Source organism: Schistocerca gregaria, chromosome 2, assembly GCF_023897955.1.
Source record: "Schistocerca gregaria isolate iqSchGreg1 chromosome 2, iqSchGreg1.2, whole genome shotgun sequence".
Taxonomy (NCBI): domain Eukaryota; kingdom Metazoa; phylum Arthropoda; class Insecta; order Orthoptera; family Acrididae; genus Schistocerca; species Schistocerca gregaria.
The window spans coordinates 282,934,703-282,962,647 of NC_064921.1; the positions used below are offsets into that span (position 1 = coordinate 282,934,703).

Below are 27,945 nucleotides of genomic sequence, written 5' to 3' on the forward strand. Positions count from 1 at the left end.
TTCAGCGATGAGAGTCGCTTCTGCCTTGGTGCCAATGATGGTCGTATGCGTGTTTGGCGCCGTGCAGGTGAGCGCCACAATCAGGACTGCATACGACAGAGGCACACAGGGCCAACACCCGGCATCATGGTGTGGGGAGCGATCTCCTACACTGGCCGTACACCTCTGGTAATCGTCGAGGGGACACTGAATAGTGCACGGTACATCCAAACCGTCATCGAACCCATCGTTCTACCATTCCTAGCCCGGCAAGGGGCTGTTTCAACAGGACAATGCACGTCCGCATGTATCCCGTGCCACCCAACGTGCTCTAGAAGGTGTAAGTCAACTACCCTGGCCAGCAAGATCTCCGGATCTGTCCCCCATTGAGCATGTTTGGGACTGGATGAAGCGTCGTCTCACGCGGTCTGCACGTCCAGCACGAACGCTGGTCCAACTGAGGCGCCAGGTGGAAATGGCATGGCAAGCCGTTCCACAGGACTACATCCAGCATCTCTACGATCGTCTCCATGGGAGAATAGCAGCCTGCATTGCTGCGAAAGGTGGATATACACTGTACTAGTGCCGACATTGTGCATGCTCTGTTGCCTGTGTCTATGTGCCTGTGGTCTGTCAGTGTGATCATGTGATGTATCTGAGCCCAGGAATGTGTCAATAAAGTTTCCCCTTCCTGGGACAATGAATTCACGGTGTTCTTATTTCAATTTCCAGGAGTGTATAAACAAGAAACAGCAGTGGCCCCAGCACCGATTCTTGGGGAACGCTCCACTTAACAGTGCCCCATTGGGACTGAACATCACTACCACTCTCAATATTGCGGAGAATTACCTTCTGCTTTCTGTTCTTAAAGTAAGAGGCAAACCAATTGTAAGCTGCTCCCCTTACTCTATAATGGTCCAACTTCTGCAGTAATATTTTGTGGTCAACAAAGTCAAAAGCCTTCGTTAAATCAAAGAAAACACCTAACGTTCGCAACCTTTTATTTAATCCGTCCAAAACCTCACAGAAGAAAGAGAATATAGCATTTTCAGTTGTTAAGCCATTCCTAAAACCAAACTGTACATTTGACAGCAAATTATGTGAATTTAAATGCTCCATTGACCTTGTATACACAACCCTCTCGATACCTTTAGCAAATACCGATGGCATAGAAATGGTCTATAATTGTCAACATTATCCCTGTCTCCCTTTTTATAAAGTGGCTTCACTACCAAGTACTTTAATCGGTCAGGAAACCGACCACTCCTAAAGGAAAAGTTACAGATATGGCTAAGTATTGGACCAACATACATAGAACAATACTTCAGTATTCTGCTACATGCCCCGTCATATCCATGAGAGTTCTTGGTCTTTAGTGATTTAATTATTAACTCAACCTCCCTCTTGTCATTATCATGGAGGAACATCTCAGGTTACAGTCTCGGAACACTTTTTTCTACGAGCGCTATATGATTCCCTGTTGGGACTAGGTTTCTATTTAGTTCACCTGCTATATTCAGAAAGTGATTATTAAATACTGTACATATATGCGACTTATCAGTAACACGGACATTCCCACTACGCACTGATTCTATATCCTCTGTAAGCCGTTTATTAATGGACCTTGTGGTCAGTGACGCACCATTTGCTCGCTGGATCGATGATAATGATGAATGCAGTATTCTGAGTGCCTCTGTGACGATTGCTCAGTCCTCGCATTACGTCCACTCTCTAGGTCGGCCGCTTCCTTCATGATGCTCTGTTCGTCCGTGGTTCACCTCTGCCAGTATCTTCGAATAGTGTTGTCGCTCATTTGAAAACGTCGACGACCCCCCACCGTCTTCCTTGAGCCCAACTGCAGGTCCTCTCGCAAGTGCTGACACCTGCATATATTTTTCACGCGCTTGTCAGAGAGGCAATGTTACTGTCCAACTGAGTACACGGAGTGAAATTTCAAAGACTTTATGCCATGATATCGACGTGTACCATGTTTATTACTCTTGCTAGCTGCTCGTTGAAATTGCGCCCTAGCATCACGCAATCACCCATCGGCAGCCAAAGTTTACAATTTTTCGTTTTCCGTTCATACCTGTATAAATATCAATGTGTGATAGACTTGAAATACTTCTTCATGGTGCGTCCTCTTTGGTTTTTTTAGTGTATTTCATAGTATGAAACTTGCACTGGCTCTGAGCACTATGGGACTCAACTTCTGAGGTCATTATTCCCCTAGAACTTAGAACCTGTTAAACCTAACTAACCTATGGACATCACACACATCCATGCCCGAGGCAGGATTCGAACCTGCGACCGCAACGGTGTCGCGGTTCCAGACTGCAGCGCCTAGACCGCGCGGCCACTTCAGCCGGCAAACTTGCACTGACAGGCAAGTAGATAAACCATAATACTAGACCAGAGTTTGAAAATACCGCTCTCGTAGGTAGCACACCGCGCCTAGTACACGTCCACTGCAGCACTCGGGGGTCACAGCACCAAGTCACGACACCCGAAGATGGGCGTATAAGAGCCCGAAACCGGTCGTGTGATAGTAAAAGAACTTTACAACTGTAGCGGTATTTTCAACCTCTGGTATAACGCTCAAAAAAAAAAAAAGGTTCAAATGGCTCTGAGCACTATGGGACTTAACATCTATGGTAATCAGTCCCCTATAACTTAGAACTACTTAAACCTAACTACCCTAAGGACATCACACAACACTCAGCCATCACGAGGCAGAGAAAATCCCTGACCCCGTCGGGAATCGAACCCGGGAACCCAGGTATAATGCTCAATTGTGGATGTTCCTCCATTGTTTGTCATAATACTAGAATCGATGAGAGTTCTAGTCTCAAGCTTTGGACAGGAACTCGTTTAAAAAGTAATAGTCGTATTTGAAAACAAGTTCTCAGCTTTTACTCTACGCCATTTTTCAGACTTTGTAAAGCTACTCGCAATGTCAATAACTTACAAATTAAGCGATGGATGCGACTACTAATCGCGGTGTTATTGTTTCCTGCTGTCTAATTACTATATTTTTCACCATATCTGGTTGACAACTTCGGATGTTAATGTTTGCAATGTTATATCTCAGTTGGCAAAGTTAACTTGGACAATCCCAAAAGATCAACAGGTCCTTGTAATCGAGTAGACCCATTTCGGGTACTTCCTCTGGTTTAGAAATATGAAATTTTCTCTTAGTTCATGTACTGCGAATAGATAGGCTGGCCAAAAAAAGTTCATTGTTATCAACAATACTTTCCTTTGCCATTCAGATGATACCGCATTTCGACTTTGCTTTTTAAGACCATTACAAGACGAAATCCTATTGATATAAGGTATCAGTAAAGGGTATGAGCAGCAGAAGTTTGGGTAGGTTCCTGGATGTGCAAATATTTTGGATCGAGGTGAGAGTAAACTTTTTGTACGGGTAGAATTTTGTGAGAGAAAGTGATGTGTTTGTTTTGGTCGTGATTAACTTCGTGTCTTCTACGGAAAATTCGTAGTTCCTGCAAACATTTGAAAGTGTGTGATCTATGTTAATCGATAAATTTCTCATATCTTTTCCCGTTTGAGCGTTATCCCGCAGTAATTTTCTTAAATCTTAAGAAAGCAACCCAAAAGATGTAGAAGGCGGAATTTTTCCCCGATTAAATGGAATCCGCCACGTTTAATCTTCTTTCCATTGAAAACTGACAAATGGTCCCGACTCCCAAGCATCATTGTAAGAATATTGTGCACCTCCATTTCTGACATAAGAAGACATGAATAAAACTTTTCATTACGTGTCAGACCCACGAAGAACAATTACAGACAACAAATTAACAGTACATCGATTGAACTGCGGGCTATGTAAGATTAGTAAACAATAAATACGTAGTATTGCTTATCTAAACCTTGATTTCCCTATAACATCCTTAATATTTCTTATTTGTGCATTGCTGAAATGTTTAACATTCTGGCAGACTAAAACTGTATGCCAGACATTGACTCGAACCTGGGACCTTTATTATTATTATTATTATTATTGTTGTTATTATTATTAGATACATCGAAAAAATATCGAATAAAAAATAATCCCACAAGCAAGAATCGAATCGAACACAGTCTAACGCCTTGGTCGCTTTTTTTTGCACAAAACAGATAAAAATCGCTGGTGCTCTAAAATAAATGACGGTCTTCTTCATAAAAAATAGTTTTTGGAAACGCAAATAAGTATACTTTTTCAACATCAGTTTCAGATCATGTACCATACCAAATATTTTTGTTTTTTCTTTCTTTTTTTGTTATTTGTTTAGTTCACATAGGGTACCCTCCAGGCGAAAAATAGTGATGTGTAATTAGCGTCAATAACAAACACAACATAAAGGGAAGTAAAGAAAACGCCCTCCTGCCAGAACAAACAAAGTAGCATCCGTGCCCCGCCAACGTGTGGGTAGACGCACTCTGAATCCCAAGGCAGTCAGGCATGTTCCAGGAACGTCTTCGCGAGGAATATTTCACTATTCCGGTACATTGGACCGAGTCCTGGTATTACACAATCACACTGATATCACCTTCGCATACCTGGGACGCCCCAGCTGTAAGGGGTATCAAAGAAGGCACTGCCCAAAAAGTTGGCATAGTACTGACGGTATAGTGGATGGTGCACAATAAAAGTAAAGCGATCTTGCAGGAACGTCCAAAAATCAAGAACACTGTTATCGCCTTCATGGAACAAATAAGAGATCGAGAGACCTTTCATCCAGCTCACAGCGTTGGTTTCGTACATGGGAAATAAGTCTCATCTGGGAGCAGAAGTGATTTCAGCGCAATGTCATGGGGAGCCGTACGTAGAAGAAAGGGAAGCATCTTCTGAATCAGCTGCCACACCTCTACAGAAGATCCACACATCAATCGATGTTCATCCGTATCAAGTGTGTGACAACGAGGCACAGCGGCGAATCTGTCATTTTTATGGCATGCAGACGAAGTTGTCCCACGTATTTTCCATTAACGACCAGATACGAGCGCTCGTGTCGAGGAGGACATGGTGCACAGAACGTGGACCTTTGGCTTTCGCGGTAGAGTGCTCTTCTAACTGCGCTATCCATCCATGATTGTCAATCCACCCTACTCCTGGAAAATATTTCTGTAAGTCGTGGATACAACAACAGGCTGACAGCACTGGTGATTTACGTTGTGTCTCACAACAAGATCTAGGGCTTACAAGGAAAGTGTAGTAAAGTATAAAGTGAACAGGAGCTTGTGAAAATTGTAACAGCACTCAACAGATCCCCATAAAGCTATTTTGCTTAGTTTGGCTCAAGTTATTTAACACACAACGGTTTCTGTGGAGCACCTGTTACCAGAATTAGTCTTTGTCCACCTGCTCAGGCACGGAATTGATATGTCAAGAGTTACTGGATAGAGGTTACCAGTTGTACAGCTGTACACCTACGTTGCCTATACTGTCGTACACTGACCGAATTATAACTGGGAGGAGAACATCTCTGCCGACTGCTGACAATTTAGCTGCAACGAAGAGATAATTTGATGATGGGTGGCATCAATACTCGAGAAATGCCTCAACTGTATATTTAAAACCAAACTTGTTTTTACAGTTTGTGTGACAGGAATGATGAATGAGTAGTTGCAATTACACATCATCTTCAAATCTGAGTGTTTGTAACTGGGATATCTTGCGAATCAGTGTAAATTGTTATCAAGGTTAGTTGCTAGTGTTAGAGAATTTCCTTATCATTCAACTTATGCCCGATCACTATTAACTTGAATATTTTGACTGAATAGCTGTGAACAGTTAGCTCAAATGGCTCTGAGCACTATGGGACTAAACTGCTGAGGTCATCAGTCCTCTAGAACTGAGAACTACTTAAACCTAACTAACCTAAGGACATCACACACATCCATGCCCGAGGCAGGATTCGAACCTGCGACCGTAGCAGTCGCGCGGTTCCGGACTGAGCGCCTAGAACCGCGAGACCACCGCGGCCGGCGCTGTGAACAGTTAACTATAGAGATGATCATTATTCATTACATATAACTCAAACTATCATTTATATCATGTAAATGAAACTGCAGAAATTAACATTTCTCATGAATCGTTTTATGGGTCCTGTGTGTTGAAATTGTCTTCTTTAGTTACTTTCTGAAACTGTATTTTGTTTCAGTCCACATTTCTCTCAAATATTCCTTTCTTTCTGTCCTCCCCACCCTTGAAACAGTTGTTGGAACGAAGGAATCTAGAAATGGCTTTAGATAAAAAAAAAGTAATCTCTAATAGTTTTTCTAATATTCGGCATAACTATATTTATTTGGTCATGATACGACTTTCGGTTTCTCAGGCCATCGTCAGGCGACAACAGAATGTCGAAAATACAGGTAAGATGATGTGCGACTTACATATACTTGTATATTATTTATAGAAAGATACAAAAGGCAGCTGCTGTTGTGCGATGTCTCAGTTCATTCATTGTTGTTGCTAACGGAGACACATAAACAGAGCCTTTTATAAACCCCCACAAGAAATAATCAGATACAGTCTGGTAATGTAAGGCTGAAACATCTGGTCCAGTGCGACCGATGCAGTGTTCAGTTATCCTTTGATTTAAAAATTCCAGCACTTCCAGATGTCACAGTGGCGGTGCCTGATCCTGTTGGCAAATGAAGTCGTTGGAATCAGTCTGAAACTGTGGAAAAAGAAAGTTTTCAAGTATATCGAGATACGTGCTTCCTGTAACAGTGTTCTCGGGAAAGAAAGATGGACCATACAGCTTTTCCCGTGAAACTGCACAAAACACATTAAATTTTGGAAAGTCTCACTCATGTTGTACAACTTCTCACATTATAACAGTTCACCTTTACAATTAAATGGAATGCTGTCTCATCACTAAACACCAAGCGTGGGAGAAAAATGTTGTTTTCCATCTTGCCAAGAACGAAAATATAAAACTTCACACGTTGTTGTTTGTCACCTTCACGAATAGCTTGCAGTAGCGGAATTTTGTATGGTTTCATATGTAAACGTCGACGCAAAACACGCCAGACGGACATCGGGGGGCATGTTGAGATGTCGAGGTGCACGGCGAACGGGTTTCTGCGGCTTTACTAGAATGACAGGGAGATAACAGGAAATAAATAAATAAATAAAAATGGAGACGTCAACAAGGGCCCCCTGATTAAATCGTATCAAATGAAGTTATACAGCCGTCCTACACTAATACCATTTGTCAACAAGAGTGCCATATTGTCAGAACAGACGTGCGTGATGCTGATCGGGGTGGAAAGCCATCGACATCGAGCACAGACGGCAATGTCTGGGCAGTCTAGGCAGAGCGACTGTCGCGGACATTGCTCAGCAGATGCGCATCTCAATAAATGGTGCTCATTCCATCTTCCGACAATGTCTGCAGTGTCGGAAATTGTGCGGGGTTCCACGATTACTGGTCACCCGCACACAAAGACGAAGGTTTATGGCCATAAAGAACAAAAGGCGGCGAAAATTAAGTAAAGGCATTGTTCTCCTGCATCACAAAGCAATAGCAATGACGGCGCGCACAACACAAGCTTAGCTTCAATGTTTTCGATGGGAGGTTTGATAGCATTGGCCATACAGTTTATATCTTGCACCATCTTATCTCCATATTTTCGGCAAGCTGCAAGAGCATCTGAGTGGAAAGAGATCTTTCGGCGATGACGACGTTATCATAGAGGTTCTCGAATAGCTCCTTGACCATTATTGGTTGATCTCTGGCGTCAAAACAAATTTTTGATTCGATGACAACGGAAATTAACGTTAAAAATGGTTCATATGGCTCTGAGCACTATGGAACTTAACTGCTGTGGTCATCAGTCCCCTAGAACTTAGTACTACTTAAACCTAACTAACCTAAGGACATCACACACATCCATGCCCGAGGGAGGATTCGAACCTACGACCGTAGCTATCACGCAGTTCCAGAATGTAGCGCCTAGAACCGCTCGGCCACTGCGGTCGTCTTAACGTTAAAGAAAATTGTTTCATTAACAATTTTGTGCAGAACAGTTTTATTTCTTCACTTTGACAGTTATGTGTCGAGGAACTGAACAACTTGTAGGTCCCGAGTTCGAGTCTCGGTCGGGCACACAGTTTTAATCTGCCAGGAAGTTTCATATCAGCGCACACTCCGCTGCAGAGTGAAAATATCATTCTGGAAACATCCCCCAGGCTGTGGCTAAGCCATGTCTCCGCAGTATCCTTTCTTTCAGGAGTGCTAGTTCTGCAAGTTTCGCAGGAGAGCTTCTGTAAAGTTTGGAAGGTAGGAGACGAGGTACTGGCAGAAGTACAGCTGTGATTACCGGGCGTGAGTCGTGCTTCGGTAGCTCAGATGGTAGAGCACTTGACCGCGAAAGGCAAAGGTCCCGAGTTCGAGTCTCGCTCGGACACACAGTTTTAATCTGCCAGGAAGTTTCACATCAGCGCACACTCCGCTGCAGAGTGAAAATATCATTCTGGAAACTTGTAGATCGTTCCGATGGAGGTCGCATCCGTGTTTGGCGACATCGCGGTGAACGCACATTGGAAGCGTGTATTCATTATCGCCATACTGGCCTATCACCCGGCGTGATGGTATGCGGTGCCATTGGTTACACGCCTCGGTCACCTCTTGTTCGCATTGACGGCACTTTGAACAGTGGACGTTACATTTCAGATGTGTTACCACCCGTGGCTCTACCCTTCATTTGATGACTGCGAAACCCTACATTTCAACAGGATAATGCATGACCGCATGTTGCAGGTCCTATACGGGCCTTTCTGGATACAGAAAATGTTCGACTGCTGCCCTGGCCAACACATTCTCCAGATCTCTCACCAAATGAAAACGTCTGGTCAATGGTGGCCGAGCAACTGGCTCCTCACAATACGCCAGTCACTACTCTTGGTGAACTGTGGTAACGTGTTGAAGCTGGGCACCTGTACGTGTACACGCCATCCAAGCTCTGTTTGAATCAATGCCCTGGCGTATCAAGGCCGTTATTAGGGCCAGAGATGGTTTTTCTGGGTACTAATTTCTCAGGATCTATGCACCCAAATTGCGTGAAAATGTAATCACATGTCAGTTCTAGTATGATATATTTTTCCAATGAATATCCGTTTATCATCTGCATCTCTTCTTGGTGTAGCAACTTCAATGTCCAGTACTGTAGCATCACTTGTGGATGCAATGCAGCCAGATGTCATTCGAATTTCTGCTAATAGGTTAATGTGGTGGACACGTTGAGATGTCTTACTTGAGAATTTCGCTGCTGCTGACCTTCCATGCAATCTAACAGTTTACCCGTGGCGTCCACTATCTCGCTGTAATACGTGATTGGAAGTATTTACGTTTATTGTTTTTACATGCTCTAAATTTCGTTATACCTCACAAGTACCTTAAATCCCTCCGTATTTCATGCGGTTGGTTCTCCTGTGAGACTTCTGAACATTGCAGTACCTCCACTGATGTCCCACATGACCTGGCTCATTTGTTTATCTGGAAACGTGCTCTTTATTGATTCTCGCTCTATTCCAGGTAATGGTTATGATTTTAATGCACCGCACTATCAGTAGTCTGTCAGTACTACATCCTGAGGTGATCTTTGAAGACTGGGGATACATACGCACTCAACAGTAGCAAATCATTCTTGAACTCATGATCTCCAATTATCCAATCTTTATGCATGCAGTTCTCGTAAGATTTCATGCTTTTTTTTCAGTTTGCTTCTCCAGTGCACGTGCGAATAATTTCCAGTACACCATGGACTCTCTTTACGAGCAAGAGGAAAATAAATGATCTTGTTGCCCTGCTGCTGTTGGATGTATGGCTGTGTTATACTGTTCGGCCGACACTTTATCATTGTGGAAACTCTGCCGCTTCGTGACACTTTGTCATAGGCGAAGGCCACGAAATGAATCATTTGTGAGCCTACTTACAGGGGACCTCAGGGGACAGTAAACTGACTGCAGGAATTTACAGTGTGAGCACCGAGTGTTACTGTACTGTACATAAAGCGGGCGTGGAATATCAAGAGTTTGAACGTGTTAGGGAAGTTAGAATACCTGAAAAGGAAAATGCTAAGACTCAATCTAGATACAGTGGGGTCAATGAAGTGAAATGGAAAGAAGACAGATATTTCTGGTCAGATGGGTACAGGGTAATATCAACAGCTGTATAAAATGGTGTAATGTCTGTAGGATTCTTTTGGAGTAGGAAGGTAGGATAAAGAGTGCGTTACTGTGAATAGTTCTGTAGTAGGGTTGTTCTCATCAGACTCGATTTCAAACCAACACCGACAACGATAATTCAGGTATACATGCCAACGTCGCAAGCCGAAGATGAAGAGACAGAGGAAGTATATGAGAACACTGAACGAAAATCTAATAGTCAAGGGGGAACGGAATGCGGGTTTAGGAGAGGGTATAGGAGAAAGGCTTGCGGGTGAATATGGGCTTGGTATTAGGAATGATAGAGGAGAAAGACTAATTGAGTATTGCAATAAATTTCAGCTTGTAATAGCGAATACTGTGTTCAAGAATCACAAGAGGAGAGGTAGACTTGTAAAATGTCGAGAGATACGGGAAGATTTCAGTAATATTACGTCATGGTCAAGGAAAGATTCCGAAATCAGTTGGCGGATTCCAAGGCGTTCCCAGGAGCAGATACAGACTCAGATCACAATTTAGTAGTGATGAAGAGTAGGCTGAAGTGTAAGAGACTAGTAAGGAAGAATCATTGCGCAAAGAAGTGGAATACGGAATTATTAAGGGATGAAGAGATAGGCTTGAAGTTCTCTGAGGCTATAGATACTGAGATAGGGAATAGCTCAGTAAGCAGTTCAGTTGAAGAAGGATGGAGAACTCTAAAAAAGCCAGAAAAGGAAAGAAAAACATAGGTGCAAAGAAAGTGATTGCAAAGAACCCCTTGGGTAACAGAAGAAATACTTTAGCTGATCTATGAAAGAAAGAAGTACAAAAATGTTCAGGGAAATTCAGGAATACATAAGTACAAGTTACTTAGTAATGAAATAAACAGTAAAAGCAGGCAAGCTAAGGCGAAATGACTGCAGGAAATCTGTGAAGAAATCAAAAGCGAAATGATTGTCGGAAGAACTGACTCATCTTATATAAAAGTCGAAGCCACCTTAGGAAAAATTGAAAGTTAGGACGGTAACATTTTTTGTGGAATGGGAATTCCACTGTGAAATGCAGAGGAGAGCGGATAGATGGAAAGAGTACGTTGAAGGCCTCTATGAGGGGAAGGACTTGTCTGATGGCATTAAAGAAGAATAAACAGTAGTCGATTAGTCGATAGATAAGAGGCAGGAGATTCGATATTGGAATCAGAATTTAAAAGAGGTTTGGGAAACTTAAGTTTAAGCTCAAATATGGCAAAAGGGATAAATAACGTTACATCAGAATATCTACAATCATTGCGAGAAGGGGCATAAAAACGACTATTCATGTTGGTGTGTAGATTCTATGAGACTGGCCTTTAGACTTTCGGAAAAACATCATCTACACAATTCCGAAGATTGCAAGAGCTGACAAATGAGAGAATTATCGCACATTCAGCATTACAGCTCATGTATCCAAGCTGCTGACAAGAATACAGAAGAGCGGAGAAGAAAGTTGAGGCTCTGTCAGTTTGACTCTAGGAAAGGTAAAAGTACCAGAGAGGCAGTTCTGATCTTGCGGTTGATAATGGAAGCAAGACTGAAGACATATCGAAGCAAGTTCATAAGATTTGTAGACCTGAAAAAGCGTTCGGCAATTTAAAGTGCTGCAAGATGTTCGAAATTCTGGGAAAAATAGGCGAGCGCTATAGGGAAAGACGGGTAATACAACCAAGAGCGGACAATAAGAGCGGAAAACCACGAAAGAAGTGCTGGTATTAAGGAGGTTGTAAGCAAGGATGTAGTATTTCACCCCTACAGTTCAGTCTGTTCTTCGAATAATCAATGACATAAATACAAGAAAGATGTAATAGTGCGATTAGAATTCAAGATAAAAGAATATCAATAATGAGATTCGGTGATGACATTGCTGTCCTGAGTGAAAGTGAAGAAAAGAACAGTTACAAGATACGTCGAATGAAATGAATAGACTAATTAGTACAGAATATGGGCTGAGAGTGAATCGAAAAAAGACAAAAGTAATGAGAAATTATGAGATTCGGTGATGACATTGCTGTCCTGAGTGAAAGTGAAGAAAAGAACAGTTACAAGATACGTCGAATGAAATGAATAGACTAATTAGTACAGAATATGGGCTGAGAGTGAATCGAAAAAAGACAAAAGTAATGAGAAGTAGGAGAAATTAGGATACTGAGAAACATAACATCAAAATTGGTGATCAAGGAGCAGATGAAGCTAAGAAATTCTACTAGCTAGTCAGCAAAATAAGCCATCACGGGCGGAGCAAAGGCGACATGAGAAGCAGACTAGTACAGGCAAGAAAGGCATTCCTAGCCAAGAGAAGCCTGCTAGTATCAAACATAGGCCTTCATCTGAGGAAGAAATTTCTGAGAATGTACGTTTGGAACACGACGTTGTACGATAGTGGGACAGGGACTGTCGGGAAACCGGAACAGAAGCATTTGATATGTGGTGCTACAGAAAAATGCTGAAAGTTATGTGGACTGATAAGGCAAGGAATGAAGAGATTCTCCGCAGAATCGGCGAGGAAAAGAATGTATGGAAAACGCTGAGCAGAAGAAGGGATAGAATGATAGGATATACGTTAATAAATCGGGGAATAACTTCCGTAGCACTAGATGGAGCTGCAGAGGGTAAAAACTGTAGAGGCAGACAGAGAATGCAATTCATTCATGGCGGCTCGTAACCAACCAGAGAACTGATGACTAAAAAAATAAGTAAATACAAAATTAAATGGGGCGTCGCAGTGTCCTGACTCACTACGACTGTACTCGTACTTTCATCTGATCTTTGGTTTCCATCTGTCCTTTCGTCTCGTGGAGCGCCCGGCGCTGTCGATAACCAAAACCAAGCTTCTCAACGAAACTTTTCCTCATCTACTTGAGAGAACTCGAATTTTCGTGAGGGAATTTGTTGATAGATGCACACTACTCAACTAGACATAGAATGCAAGCGGTACATCTCACTGTCATCAACTTTAGACTCCTTAACTGTAGACTACGTTCGAGGTGGGTCAACTCGCCTTGGCTTGTGGGCTTTTAACAGCCATTGTGATTCGAGGGCTCGTTCCTAGGCTTCTAATGTTTCGAGTTTGGAAAGTGAACAAGGTCGGGCGGTAGCTGGGCTCCATTCCGATTTGGTTACGGTCATTATGGACGCAACTAAGTAGGCATTGCGGTCACTGCTGATTTAGCTTGTTGCTGTTTTTGGTGTGGTATGTGAACTGGATATGACCCATTCGTAAGACGTAGTCTATTGGCGGAAAATGTAACTCGGTGTTTCCTGTATCAAACTTATTTAAAATTCTGAACTACGATGGTGCCCAGGAAGCGTTGTATCAGTTTTCATTTGTTAATTTAAAGAAGTGCTTATTATTTTTATTTATTGTGTGTGAAAGGTTATATGTCGTGGAAATCTGAAAATTAAACGGTGCTTCGCAAATTAGTTATTTTATGTAGTGTTAGTTTTGTTTTTCTTCTCTATCCCAAGTTACACTGTGACCTAGGAGGATGTTGTTTAAAGCCATTTACTCATACACATGCTAATCATTTTATGAAGTATTATTTGGTTCCAGAATGAAATTTTCACTCTGCAGCGGAGTGCCAGGAAGTTTTATTATTTGGTTGTTCACTAAGGTGCTGTCTTCCCTTAAAACTCCGAGCATGGGTTATGTTATCAAGATATGAACTTTTTGAATTATGTGAGTAAAAGGAATTTTATTGTCACACTGTGAAGGCTTAGTGTTTCTATGGATTATAACACTTTGTCTTGGCCAAATCCTAATGCGATTTGTTTTGCAGATCGTTAAGAGAATCCGTTGCATACAAAATTTTGTGAGTCGTCCCGAACGACGCTCAGTATAGGCTGCCTGCAACCAGTGAAGAAACGTCCATTCAAAGTAGTGAAAACAACCCATTCATTGTGTAAGTTGTCTGATATTTAATTGTTGTGGCAGACAAATATTTAAATTTTGATTTGTTATTGTAATATTTTTCATTAATAAATCTTATGCACTCACTCAATACTTCATTACCCTTGTTTTCGCTCCGGCTACCGACCTGTGGTATACAGCTATTTTACCCTGAGGCTGTTGTGATGTCATACGTCAGACAACAACGGAGAAGAATGGCTTTGTTGAAGTAATTAGGAAAAAACTAGGTACTTCAATTAACATATAGACGTCATTCGTCTGAATCATTTCACCACTCCTTTCACTCTTTCTCATATTAAGAGTCGATGACTGAAATGTGATTATGAGAAAGCTTGTCGGCACTGACAAGTAATATCATCCGTTGTTGGAGATTCGTGGTACTTTTCTGTTCTTGGCCACATCGATCTGACATACAGTCATGTATGTGCAAAATGCGACATGAACTCTTTAAATTTTGGTAACTGTCTTTAAAACTGACTCACTATTTCGTCAGCTACCAACAAGCAGCACTGACTGAGTACCCTTGTTATACACTGACTAGCCAGAACATTATGATCACCAACCCACTCTCTACATAACACAGTCCAGGCGATAGCAGCAGCATCTGGCGAGGAATGACTGCTAGGAAGACATACACAGTGCATGTAGTATCAACCAGTGTGCTATCTGTGCATAGAATGGAGAACGCGCGATCTACCTGAGTTGACTGAGGGCAGGTTTTGATGGCTCCGGGGACTCGGCACGAATGTTTCGGAAACTGCAAGGCTTGCTGGGTGTTCGAGGAGTGCTGTGGTGGGTGCCTTCGACATGTGGCGAAACCAAGGTGAAACCACGTCCAGAAGGTGTGGTGTTGGACAGCCTCCTCGTTACGGACGTCTACATCTACATCTACATGGATACTCTTTGAAAATCACATTTAAGTGCCTGGCAGAGGGCTCATGGAACCACCTTCACGATTCTCTATTATTCCCATCTCTTGTAGCGCGCGGAAAGAATGAACACCTATATATTTCCGTACGAGCTCTGATTTCTCTTATTTTATCGTGGTAATCATTCCTCCTTATGTAAGTCGGTGTCAACAAAATATTTTCGCATTCGTAGGAGAAACTTGGTGATTGGAATTTCGTGAAAAGATTCGGTCGCAACGAAAAACGCCCTTCTTTTAAAGATTTCCAGCCCAAATCTTGTATCATTTCTGTGACTCTCCCATATTTTGCGATAATACTAAACGTGCTGCCTTTCTTTGAACTTTTTCGATATACTTCGTCAGTCCTATCTGGGAAGGATCCCACACAGCGCAGGAATATCCTAAAAGAGGACGGACAAGCGTAGTGTAGGCAGTCTCCTTAGTAGGTCTGTTACATTTTCTAAGTGTCCTACCAATAAAGCGCAGTCTTTGGTTAGCCTTCCTCACAACATTTTCTGTGTGTTCCTTCCAATTTAAGTTGTTCGTAATTGTAATACCTAGGTATTTAGTTGAAGTTACAGCTTTTAGATTAAAGTGATTTATCGTGTAACCGAAGTTTAGCGATTTCCTTTTAGCACTCATGTGGATGACCTCGCACTTTTCGTTATTCAGGGTCAACTGCCACTTTTCGCACCATTCAGATACTTCTTCTAAATCGTTTGGCAGTTTGTTTTGATCATCTGATGACTTCATTAGTCGATAAACGACAGTGTCATCTGTAAACAACCGAAGACGGCTGCTCAGATTGTCTTTAAAATCGTTTCTATATATCAGGAACAGCAAAGGGCCTATAACACTAACTTGGGGAACGCCAGAAATCTCTTCTGTTTTACTCGATGACTTTCCGTCAATTACTACGAACTGCGACTTCTCTGGCAGGAAATCACAAATCCAGTCACATAACTGAGACGATATTGCATAAACAAGCAATTTCAATACAAGCCGATTGTATGACACAGTGTCAAAGGTCTTCCGGAAACCCAGAAATACGGAATCGATCTGAAATCCATTGTCAATAGCACTCAATACTTCATGTGAATAAAGAGCTAGTTGTGTTTCACAAGAACGATATTTCCTAAACCCATGTTGACTGTGTGTCAATAGACAGTTTTCTTCGAGGTAATTCATAATGTTCGAACACAATATATGTTCTAAAATCCTGCTACATACTGACGTAAACGATATGGGCCTGTAATTTAGTGGCTTACTCCTACTACCTTTCTTGAATACTGGTGTGACCTGTGCAACTTTCCAGTCTTTGGGTACGGATCTTTCGTCGAGCGAACAGTTGTATATGATTGTTAAGTATGGAGCTAATGCAGCACACTCCGAAAGGAACCTAATTAGTTTTCAGACAGGACCAGATGACTTGCTTTTATTAAATGATTTAAGTTGCTTGACTACTCCGAGGATATTTACTTCTACGTTACTCATGTTAATTCGAATTCTGGAATATTTACTTCGTCTTCTTTTGTGAAGGCATTTCGGAAGACTGTGTTTAGTAACTCTGCTTTGGCAGCACTGTCTTGGATAGTATCTCCATTGCTATCGCCCAGAGAACGCATTGATTGTTTTTCGTCAGACGTCGAAGCAGGCTGGTGACACAGGAACTATGGCGGAACTAACATCAGACTTTAATGGTGGGCAGAGCACAGGCGTGTGTGAACGAACAGTGTACCTAACACTCCTAACGATGTGCCTCCGAAGCCGACGACCCATGCATATGCCAATGTCAGCACCATGATATCGGTAACTGTGACTGAAGTGGCCACGTGACCATCGGCACTGGATTTGGCGCAATAGCACAGCGTTGCATCGTCTGATGAATCCCGATACCTTCTTCAGCATACGATTGGGAGAGTGCGATGCCGTCTTTTACCACGGGAACAGCGCCCTGACACCTGTACTGCTGGAGTGAGAGGAGCTGGCGGCGGCTCCGTCACGCTCTGGGGAACATTCACGTGTGCATATATGGGTCCAGTGGAGCTCGTGCAAGGCACCATGACGGCCGCAGAGTATCGTAAACTCGTTGCAGACAACGTACACCTCTTCATGACGATGATGTTTCCCGACGGCAGTGGCAATTTTCATCAAGATAGTGTGCTATGTCACAAGGCCGGGAGTGTAATGGAGTGGTTAGAGGAACACAGTGGCGAGTTCCAATTGGTGTGTTGGCCCTCCAGTTCACCAGTTCTGAACCAAATCAACACATTTGGAATGTGATTGAACGTGGCGTCAGAGCTCATCGCCACCCTCCCCGGAAGTTACGGGAATTAGGTGACTTGTGCGTGTAGATGTGGTGCCACCTCCCTCCAGCGACCTACCAAGACCGCATCGCTTTCATGCCACGACACGTCGCCGCTGTTACCCGTGCCAAAGGTGGACATACGAGCTATTATGTAGATGGTTATAATGCTCTGGCTGATCGTTGTGTGTTAGCTCTGTACTATCGATACGAATGCGATCTTCTGACGCTTAAATGTAATTTTTTTTGTAATCGTTTTCGTATCTTATCTTATTATAAACTAAAGTTCTCTTGTCAAGTTTTTCTGTCTGTATGTGACGCCTAATATCAGGAACTACTGTAGGGATTTTGATATGGATGTCGCTAATACGTGGAATGATGGAACGTTTGTGTATATAAGTCAGCCGGCCGCGGTGGCCGAGCGGTTCTAGGCGCTTCAGTCCGTAACCGCGCTGCTGCTACCGTCGCAGGCTTGAATCCTGCCTCGGGAACGGATGTATGTGATGTTCTTAGGTTAGTTAGGTTTACGTAGTTCTTAGTCTAGGGGACTGAAGACCTCAGATGTTAAGTCCCATCCATAGTGCTTAAAGCCATTTTTACATAAGTCATTACTGCTGCACCAGACTTGTCGTTCGGCTGCAGTTATTTGCGTTAGTGTTATTCGAGTGGAAAGGGGCAGGACGCTAGTTTTGTACTACTTTGCCAATTTAGTGTTGTATGTGTAAATATCGTTAACTGTTTGTTGTTGGTTTGTTCTCCTAATGTTACGTCTCCAGGCGTTAGACACATTGTATTTTCAGATTGGAAGTGGTGAATACGTTTTTCCTTACAACCTGTATCAGTTATTGTAGAGGATCAGAGTAAAGGATTCGAATCAATGTTTACTCAGTTGGACAGCAAGTCCGACGAGCGTCCAGTCGTATACGGGTGCCTCTCCTATGGGTCATCGGGCGCTTTGTTCTTGTGTTTCGGCAGATTTTTAAAATTTTTGTTTTTCAACCTCTAGCTGGAGTCAGCCGAAGCAAATACTGCTCATCATGTCTTTCAAGGGTCGCTCAATGTCACCGGAAAGAACCGGTTGCTTTCCAGTTACAAACAAAGTGATTTTTACGGTGGAATCTTACGTGACCATTCCCCAAGCTTCCCAGATTAGTCTGGCGCGTTGTTCCTTTTATCAGTGTGCATTAACAAGAGCAGCAAAGCACGAAGAATTATCTCTACTCCAGCAGCGCTTCCGCATGGCAGCAATAGTGAGCGTGGGCCAGGGCGGTGCTGTCGCCGCTGCAGTGTTGGCAATTATTCATGTTTTACTGTCTCTGTTAATACACAGCGATAATATGAATATCGCACTAGGCTAATGAGGGACCGCTCTGTCGGATGGGCACGTAAAATTCCATCTTGAAAACCATCTGGAAACAAACGGACGCTCTCCATTGATGCTGCGCGCCCCATGAAAGACGTTTGGGCTGACCCCAGCTACACGTTGCAAAATACAATCCACCACAGAAAATGTCCCTGACAACTGTTAGGAGGCACACACTGTATAGTTGTTTGCTTCGATGCGAAGAGATATTACACTGAAGTGCCAAACAAACTAGTACAGGCATGCTTATTCACATACAGAGACATGTAAACAGGCAGAATACGGCGCTGCGGTCGGCAACGTCTACTCAAGACGATAAGCGTCTGGCACTGTTGTTAGATCGATTACTGCTGCTACAATGGCACATTATCAATATTTAAGAGAGTCTGATCGTGGTGTTACAGTCGGCGCACGAGCGATGGCACACAGCATCTCCGAGGTAGCGGTGAATTGGGGATTTTCCCGTACTACCATTTCACGAGTGTACCGTGAGTATTAGGAATTCGGCAAAACATCAAATCTCCGACATCGCTGTGGCCTGAAAAAGATCCTGAAAGAACGGGACCGACGACAACTGAAGAGAATCGTTCTACGTGACGTAAGTCCAAACCTTCCGCAAATTGCTGCAGATTTGAATGCTGGGCCATCATCAATAAGTGTCATGGTGCGAAACATTCAGCGAAACATCATCATAAAAATATTAGCTTTCGGAGCTGGAGGCCCACTCGAGTACTATTGACGACTGCACGACACAAATCTTTACGCATCGCTTGGCCCGTCAAAACCGACATTGGATTGCTGATGACTGGAAACATGTTGCCTGGTCGGACGAGTCTCGTTTCAAATTGTATAGAGCGGATGGACGTGTACGAGTGTAGAGGCAACCTCATGAATCCATGGACCCTGCATATAAGCAGGAGACTACTCAAGCTATAATGGTGTGGGGCGTGTGCAGTTGGTGTGATATAGGACCTCTGGTACGTCTAGATATGACTCTGACAGGTAACACGTAGGTAAGGATCCTGTATGGTCACCTGCATCCACTCATGTCCATTGTGCATTCCGACGGACTTGGGCAATTCCAGAAGGGCAATGCGACACCCCACACATCCAGAGTTGCTACAGAGTGGTCCAGGAACACTTTTCTGAGTTTAAACACTTCCGCTCACACAAACCTCCTCATACATGAACATTACTGAGAATATTTGGAATACTTTGGAACGTTCAGTTCAGAAGAGACCTCCATCCCTCTTACCGTTATGGATTTACGGACAGCCTTGCATGATTCATGGTTTCGATTTCCTCCAGAACTACTTCTGTGTGCATGCAGGGGCCCTACACGACATTATGCACCTGTACCTAATTCTTTGACTCTTCAGCATTTGAGTAATTTTGGAATGTGAGGACTGGGACAAGGCTCTCTCAGCCTCGTGAGGCCGATTGAGGAGACCTTTAAATGATTTGTAGCCGCTCATCGGTCTGCAAAGCTGGTAACGGGCAGGAGTGCGGTAAGCTGATACTTTACCCCTCCCATACGACCATTTGGCAGAGGATGAGACCGCAGCTGATCGGCATCGCGTCTTCTTCTGTGCCTGATGCCGGAATTACTAATACAACGTTCTTTCACATCGCTGAATTACTAATACAAAGTTCTTCCACAGGATGGCATGTATGGAGTCAGAGGTGGGGTTTGGGTTAGAAAACAGCGTTGGGAAAAAGGCGGTGGCCGAGTTGTTCGAGAGATGTTAGCGGCGCTTGAGTATAACGGTTATGTGGGGTCGAACTGGGGTTGCAGCAACAACTATGCTGTGACGAGAGGGCAGCTTCTCAAATGGGTGTCGGGGACGGGCAAGGGAGGTGTATATTTTGTATATGCCTTCGGGGTGGAAGGAGATTTGAGCAAAGGCTCTGTAACAGTGTTTTTGAGTTTACCACAGGAATGTTTTTATAAAATGTTTCCAGTTTCTGTAAATAATTCACCTGTTCTCCTAGTAAAGTAGTAGACGCTTGTGTTTATAATAATACTTACTTTCTGTAATGTAGCGTATCATTTCTTTGTATAGGTAGCAGGTGCATTTTCTTTTTTACTGAAATTAATTTCACGGCGCTCAGTGTTGTTGATTTCCTTTAACTATTCTGCAAATGTTGTAAGCCGTGTCCGGCACACAGCTGCTCCGAAAAATGGCCACTTGTGGAAGAGTCGTACCAGATTTATTTTGAAGCGATTGTAGCTTCTATAAAACTGACAAAATTCTTATTTTAATGGTGGTTAGTGTTGATGCACAGAAACAACTGACTTCGTGCAACACATGCAAATCTGCAACGGAATACCAGTTTTTAGTTTACATCTGTGTTACGAAAATGACACTGACATTCGTATGCTACACGCAATTCCGATGGTGTCCTCTTCTCAGCCTCATCATGTAATTTGTTGCAGAGAGACTGTGCTGTACTTAGTCAAGTGTAATTTTAATCCTCGTCCTTTCTTGATATTAAAACCGTTAGAGTCAACCTTCTAAACTATTTGTCTCTTTCCTTATATTTTAATATCATTCAAGAGTAATCCTACTGCGATTCTATTTTTTTTTTCATGTTAATCCATTTCTCTTTGGGTACTTCACCAGCTGCGTCAAGGCAAAGCTATTAAAATGTGGAGGACTGCCTACGCTAATCATTCCTTTTTTAGATCCTGACAGGAAACCAGCTATAATCGTGGTACATTTTCTAAGGTCTCTGAACAAATGGAACCCTATTGGTATTCTGGTTTTCAGTCCGAAGTCTGGTTTGATGAAGTTCTGCATCTACTCTATCCTGGGCAAGCCTCTTCATCCCCCAATAACTAATGGAACCCACGTCCTTCTGAATCGGCTTACTGTATTCACCTTGTGGCCTTCCTCTGCTAGTTTACCCCCTCCCGCTCTTCCCTCCAGTATCAAATTGACGAGCCCTTGAAGTCTCAGAATGTGTCCTATCAACCGATCCTGTCTTCTAGTCAGGTTGTGCCACAAATTTTCTCTCTTCTTTCCCGTTCAGTATCAAATCGTTAGTTACGTGATCTACCAATATGATCTTCATCACTCTTCTGTGTCACCAGATTTCAAAAGCTTCTATTCCCGTCTTGCCTAAACTATTTATCATCCATATTTCACTTCCGTGCCAGCGCTTTCAGAAAAGACTCCCTAACGCCTAAACCTATATTCGATATTAACTTATTTCTCTTCTTCAGAAATGCTTTTCTTGTCATTGCCAATCTACATTTCTCTCTACTTTGGCCATCATCAATGATTTTGCCCCCCCCCCCCCCCCCAAATATCAAAATTCATATACTGTTTTAAGTTACGCGTTTCCAAATCTAATTCCCTCTCCATCAGCTGATTTGATTCTACCACATTCCATTATCCTTGTTTCGCTTTTTTCGATGCTCATCTCCCAGTCCATTCCGCTCAACTGCTCCTCAATCTCCTCCGATGTCTCTGATAGAATTACAATGTCGTCGGCAAATCTCTAAGTTTTTGTTTCTTCTCTCTGAACTTCAATTTCCACTCCAAATTTTTCTTTGGTTTCCTTTGCTGCTTGCTCAGTGTACAGATTGAGTAACATCTGGGATAGGCTACAACCTTCTCACGCTCCCTTCTCAGTCACTGGTTTCCTTTTATGCCCCCTCAACTCTTACAACTACCATTCTGGTTTCTGTACAAGATGTAAATAGCTTTTACCTCCCTGCGTTTTACCCCTGCTGCCTACAGAATTTCAAAGACAGCATTCCAGTGAACATTGTCAAAAGCCTTCTCTAAACCTACAAGTGCTATAATCGTAGGTTTGCCTTTCCTTAACCTAACTTCTAAGAGAAATCGTAGGGATAGTATTTCCTCATGTGTTCCTACAATTCTTGAGAAACCAAACTGAAAATCCCCGAGGTCAGCTTCTACAGTTTTTCCATTCTTCTGTAAAGATTTCGTTTTAGTATTTTGCAACCATGACTTATAAAACTGATAGTTCGATAACATTCACACCTGTCAGCACCTGCTTTCTTCGGAAATGGGATTATTATATTCTTCTTGAAGTCTCAGAGTACTTCGCCTATCTCACATGTACTCTATGGAATTTGTGAGAACAGATGCAGAAAAAAAATTTGCGTTTCCATTTCTGATGCAGCTGTCTTTATTCACAGATGTCTATTTACCCAGGAGACTCATTTCGCCTTCAGACAGGTTCTTATGAACTGATAAACCTAATCTCTCATTGTATTTATTAAATTTTATATTACAAGCTAAAACATTGAAAACAAGACAACCGAGATAGGTATGGCTAGACCAAGACTTCTAAGGTTGAAACAAACCATAAATGGTTTAATTCTTGCCACTGTTGATGACAATGATGATGACGTACTTCACATCTATTTTCTTTTCGAGTGTTACGGTAACCTTTACTGAAATCGTTTTGAAAATTTTCTTGGCTGATTGGGTTTGTTTGTCAATAACACACTTACTTTATACGAAGATTTATTTTTTTAAAAATTCTCCCATGTACATGTAACACTATTACAAGAAAAATCACGAAAAGTGATTATTACAAACTTCTCAAACTTATTAATTATTTAATGAATCTAACTGTTGGTATCTACAAATTGACGATGTATAAATAGTGAGAAGTAATAATTTTATAACGATTTCGTAGCAGAGATTTTTCTAAGGCACTTAAGCTATAACAAGGCACTCTAAAATTGTATAGGAAGCAATAAATTAAAAAATCAATGTACAAAATGTTGTTTACTACATAAAACTTCTTTGTTTGTGGTGTAGCATACCCAAACTCTTAAATGTTAGCAAAAATGTTACAAATAAAAAATATTCTAAGTAATTTACAATCATATAACATTTCTCTCCAGCTTATGTTGGTTTCATAAAACACATGACGATGTAAATTAACACTTCGTGTAAATTCATTCCAATAGCTACAAAACTATTTTTATTCTCGGTATGATTTGAACTACGCACAATGTATTAAGTCATTCGCGAATGACAAGCTGAAGGTGAAATATCGGTAAGGCACCTGGCGGCTAGATCACGGTCATTGCAGCGATGTTCTTACAAACAATTTTACAACGTAAAGATGTAAGTGGAAACTAATTTGCTCACTAACGCATCTGTCGCTCTAGTACGTTAGAAATAGTTGCATCGTATGTTATTACAACAGTTATTACTATCATTATTGTCACCTACCTCTGACTCGTCACTGAATAATAAAAGGGAAGAAAACTTCTGAATAATGGAAAACTAAAGGGTGAGCGAGTCTAAAATTTTTGTAGAAATTTAATTTTTGTTGAGTTTTCGGGATTCTACGTTTTATCACCAGTGCCATAATCAACATGTGTGAAAGAAGTACCAACAACGCTGTTAGCGGTTTTCATGGTCATTATCTGTTATAACAACATAATATTTGTCCCCTCACTGTCACACTTGTTACAAGCAGGCATCACTTCATTATTTAGTACGTTATGGTCAACTATAGTAGAGCGACTGCCAGAAGATGCTGCTCATGACTCAAGCGAAAAATCAGAGAAAATTTTTCTCATTATGATCCACGCACTGGATATAAAATAATTTTTTCCTGTCGGTTTGCATGTATTTCGATTCTTGTTTTCTCGAATACACTTCTGTATACGAAAACAATAAGCGCCAAAGATGGGTACAACTCTTTTGCTAACCATTTGTTGATGAAAGTAATAAGTTCGTTAACATAGTGAACAAATCTGCAACAGACATTTTGAGATGTATTTGACGCTCTATACAGACTATCTACACTGGAATATGTACAAACGTCTTCACCCATATTGAAAATATATATTAATAAAAACATATGTTTCAAATTATGAGACCTATTATTTACAATGTAGACGCTAGTACATTGATGCTTAGTACTTATTTATTAATAAATACACTATACAAATTACAAATACAAAATAGCATATTTATAAATTCGTTTTAAATATTATAGCAAAACATCATCTGATTATGAGACGGTACAATGGATGGAATTGGTAAAATTTTAAAATTCTGCTTCCTATCTTTTTAAAGGATTCTGTAATCATACAGTTATAAGATATTTGTGTCAGCTAAAGCAAAATATTAAGAGAGTAGTGCTCATGGACTGAAAACAAATTGTGACAATTACAATCTCACAGACTGAACGAGGTTCGACGAATTACTTTAACGTCTGAAGCTATGAATTTCATTCTCAATGTGAAAAAAGTACCAAGCTTTAATGTCTTTGAAGTGAGACCTGGTTTCTGGTATTACCAACATAAAAGACACATATCAACATCCTATTGCTGATTTAGGATAGACAGAGAGATAATGACGCGTAGCAACAGGAATATTTCCTTAACGAAGAAATATTTCCTTAACGAAGAATTCGTTCCGCGAAAATAAGTCAGATAATTAAAATGTAGAGTCACTCGTGACATCTCCCTGCAGGAATCAAACTGTGCGAACCTGAAATCAGCACTGTAGATTACACTGTTTTGAATAAGTGGAAAGCTGCAGATGTGAGAACTCTGCTGGAAAAATCTCCGTCACACGCTCTCTGTTACTGGCATACGATCCACTAACACATTTCTTATTTTCATTCAAGATTTCTTGATCATTAGTGAGATAATTTGCTAGGTTTAGCAAAGGAGACGAGTTCCAATTCACAGTATTTGTCAGGTGAGATGGGGAGTAACCTGTGGCTGTTTGCAGTTGGAACATGCTATCAGTAAATGGTGTTTGTGCCACTTTGTCCTATGATTGGCATATGTTCAGCAGAATGTCTGCAGGAAGCTGCGTTGCGTGGTCTGTTCGCTCGAATCGTAGAGTTTCGATAACAAGGTAGCAGGTTTGGACGGCGGCACAGTAGCATCGGTGTGATGACAGTGTGACGCGGCCAGCTTCGGGCCTCTTCCTCGCTGCTTCCCGTGGAGCCTAGTGGACACGACTGCAAACCATCCCGGCGTCCATGCTGCTCAGCTGGCCGAAGTACGGGTAGCCGGACTTCGCTTCTCCGGGAGAGTGCGGCGTCAGGTTGGCACCGCCGTAGTGCGTCGCTCCGCTCGCAAACAAACTGAAACGTAAAGGCGAAAAGGATCGCATCAGTGCCAGGTACAGACATAAAAATAATATCAGTAACTGCAAAGGCTGGTCATAAAGTTTTTAACAATCACCTAGAAAAAATAAAATCTCACATTTAATTTTTTTGATGGGAGGAGACAGGCCTGCAAGGTGATGGACGGAGGGAGGGAGGGGCGGTTACGGAGGGCTGCGCAAGTGCGCGCGTGCCTTCTTCCCTACCCCAAAAATGTTTAGGCTTATACTAGATACAATGAAAAATTTCTAGTACCAAAATGCTTCTTAATTTTGTTATTCATTCCTGATTAAAGTCAAGTGAAAGGAGTTTCAAGTGTAAGGAAGTTGTTGAAAAACAGATGAAGAAGCTTCACGTAACTGCCCTGGTGTCCAAAATTAAAGCAAAAAACTGCTATTTCCCCGTCCTGTGACTAATAATCGCACCGACTGTCAACCGATGTCCGTACAATCATGTTCTGCACGGAGGATAGCATTCCGGTTGACGGACACCCACGGCAACGATGACGTCAGAGCACCTGTCAAACGGAGTAGTGTTTGCTGGTTAGTCTCCCATCCACAATCGCTGTGTACATGGTCACAGACGGTGCAGTACGGCACAGAGAAGACGCCTCCCAGACATGCGGCGGTGGAGTGCCAAAGGAAGAATGGAACCAGAACAGTGCAAACTTATGTGGTTCAATGGCTTAATGTGAATCGTTCTGTTCTGTTGCGACTGTTTCTAGAGACCGAAACTGTATCTCGAAGATAAATCGAAGACCAGGGCATAGCCGACCAAATGAGGTATGAGGAAGAGAAATCCGCTATTTGGGTCCAAGGGCACGACGGTACCGCCGTACTACTGTTGTGTAACTGGCATCCGACCTCCAGCATCCACTGTACGAGTTGTATCGAGGCAAACGGTGTACAGAAACCTTCGGTAGAGTGGGCTTTGTTGCCAGAGACTTGCTGTATGTGTACCGCTGGTGCATCTTCCCAGAGGGGAACATCTAGAGTGCAGTTATCAACATGACGTATTATCACAGATGAGTCTCGATTTATTCTGGAGAGTGATTCTCGACGGATTCGCATCTGAAGAGAACGTGGAACACGATTTAGGGATCCAAACATTGTGGAAAGGGACCGACATAGAGGAAGATCCTTAATAGCGGGGGAAGAGATTATGTTGACCACTCTTCCTAAAATTATACAGGTGAATCGGCAGGGTTTACTGCTGTCAGGTATCGTAATGAATCTTAGGACCTCATGTGCCGTTGTTGTGAGTTGCTGTAGGCCCAGACTTTATATTGATGGACGCTAATTCTCAACCACATAGAGCGCGGGTGGTTGATGTTTTCTTGGAAACGGAAGATAGTGCACGAATAGCGTGACCCGCTCGCTCTCCCAATTTGAGTCCCATAGAGCCTGTATGGGATGCACTAGAGAGACCTGTTGCAGCACGTTAGCATCCGCCGACCACTCTTCAAGACCTGCGAGCAGCTCTGCAGGAAGTACGCGCGTTACTGTTTCATAGTGAGACTGATGACATTCACAGCATGCCCCACCGTTGTAAGGCCTGCATTTCTGCTACAAGTAATGTCACACCATACTCAGCACAGTAGTCGGAAAGTGTGAACAAATTCGTTAAGTTGAAAAAAACGAAGAACATTTTTGTCTACCTTCATGCAAGTTGCACTTGGTTGCGTTCTACATTCTTCACGTTGTTTCTACTTCACTGTCAACTGTTTAAACTCTTTCGTAGCAAGATAAACGCAACCTTGTAAAATTTCCGTTTGTTGCTTTAATTTTCGATACCAGTGTATAAGATACTTCATCGCTTGTAAAGCAGAGTAGAAGGTGAGTAGTTTTCTAACATTACGAAATCTGTATCTGAGTACAGATATCCTTTAATTGGAAACAGACCACCCAAGGACAGTTTTGAGATAATTCCTAAATTTATCTCCAGTCTCAGTACCAAACGTAGATATACAAGGAAAAATTTAGGTGCAACACGGCTGCGTCTGGGCTGTTTAGGAACTGATCAGACTCAAGGTTACTAGTATCTTTGTTCGAAAAATTTGTGTAAAATAAGTAGATGCCTTTTACATAGAAAAAAATAAAGAATGATTTGGACTTTACTTCGTAACTTTCCCTTACTTTCTTTGAATTTTTCGAGGTATCTGTTTTTCC

At 42.2% G+C, this 27,945-nt stretch overlaps 1 protein-coding gene across 2 annotated transcripts in view; it reads right to left on the reverse strand.

The window, feature by feature from the left end:
- Positions 1-23,140: 23,140 nt before the first annotated feature.
- Positions 23,141-27,945, reverse strand: part of LOC126336870 (protein gooseberry-like) — a 214,463-nt gene continuing 209,658 nt past the window's right edge. The window contains exon 7 of one of the 2 annotated variants that reach the window (XM_050000976.1): positions 23,141-25,756. In XM_050000976.1, the coding sequence (XP_049856933.1) occupies positions 25,618-25,756 (139 nt within the window). In that variant the 3' untranslated portion in view covers positions 23,141-25,617. The remainder of the gene's footprint in view (positions 25,757-27,945) is intronic. The other variant, XM_050000978.1, reaches the window with a different exon arrangement.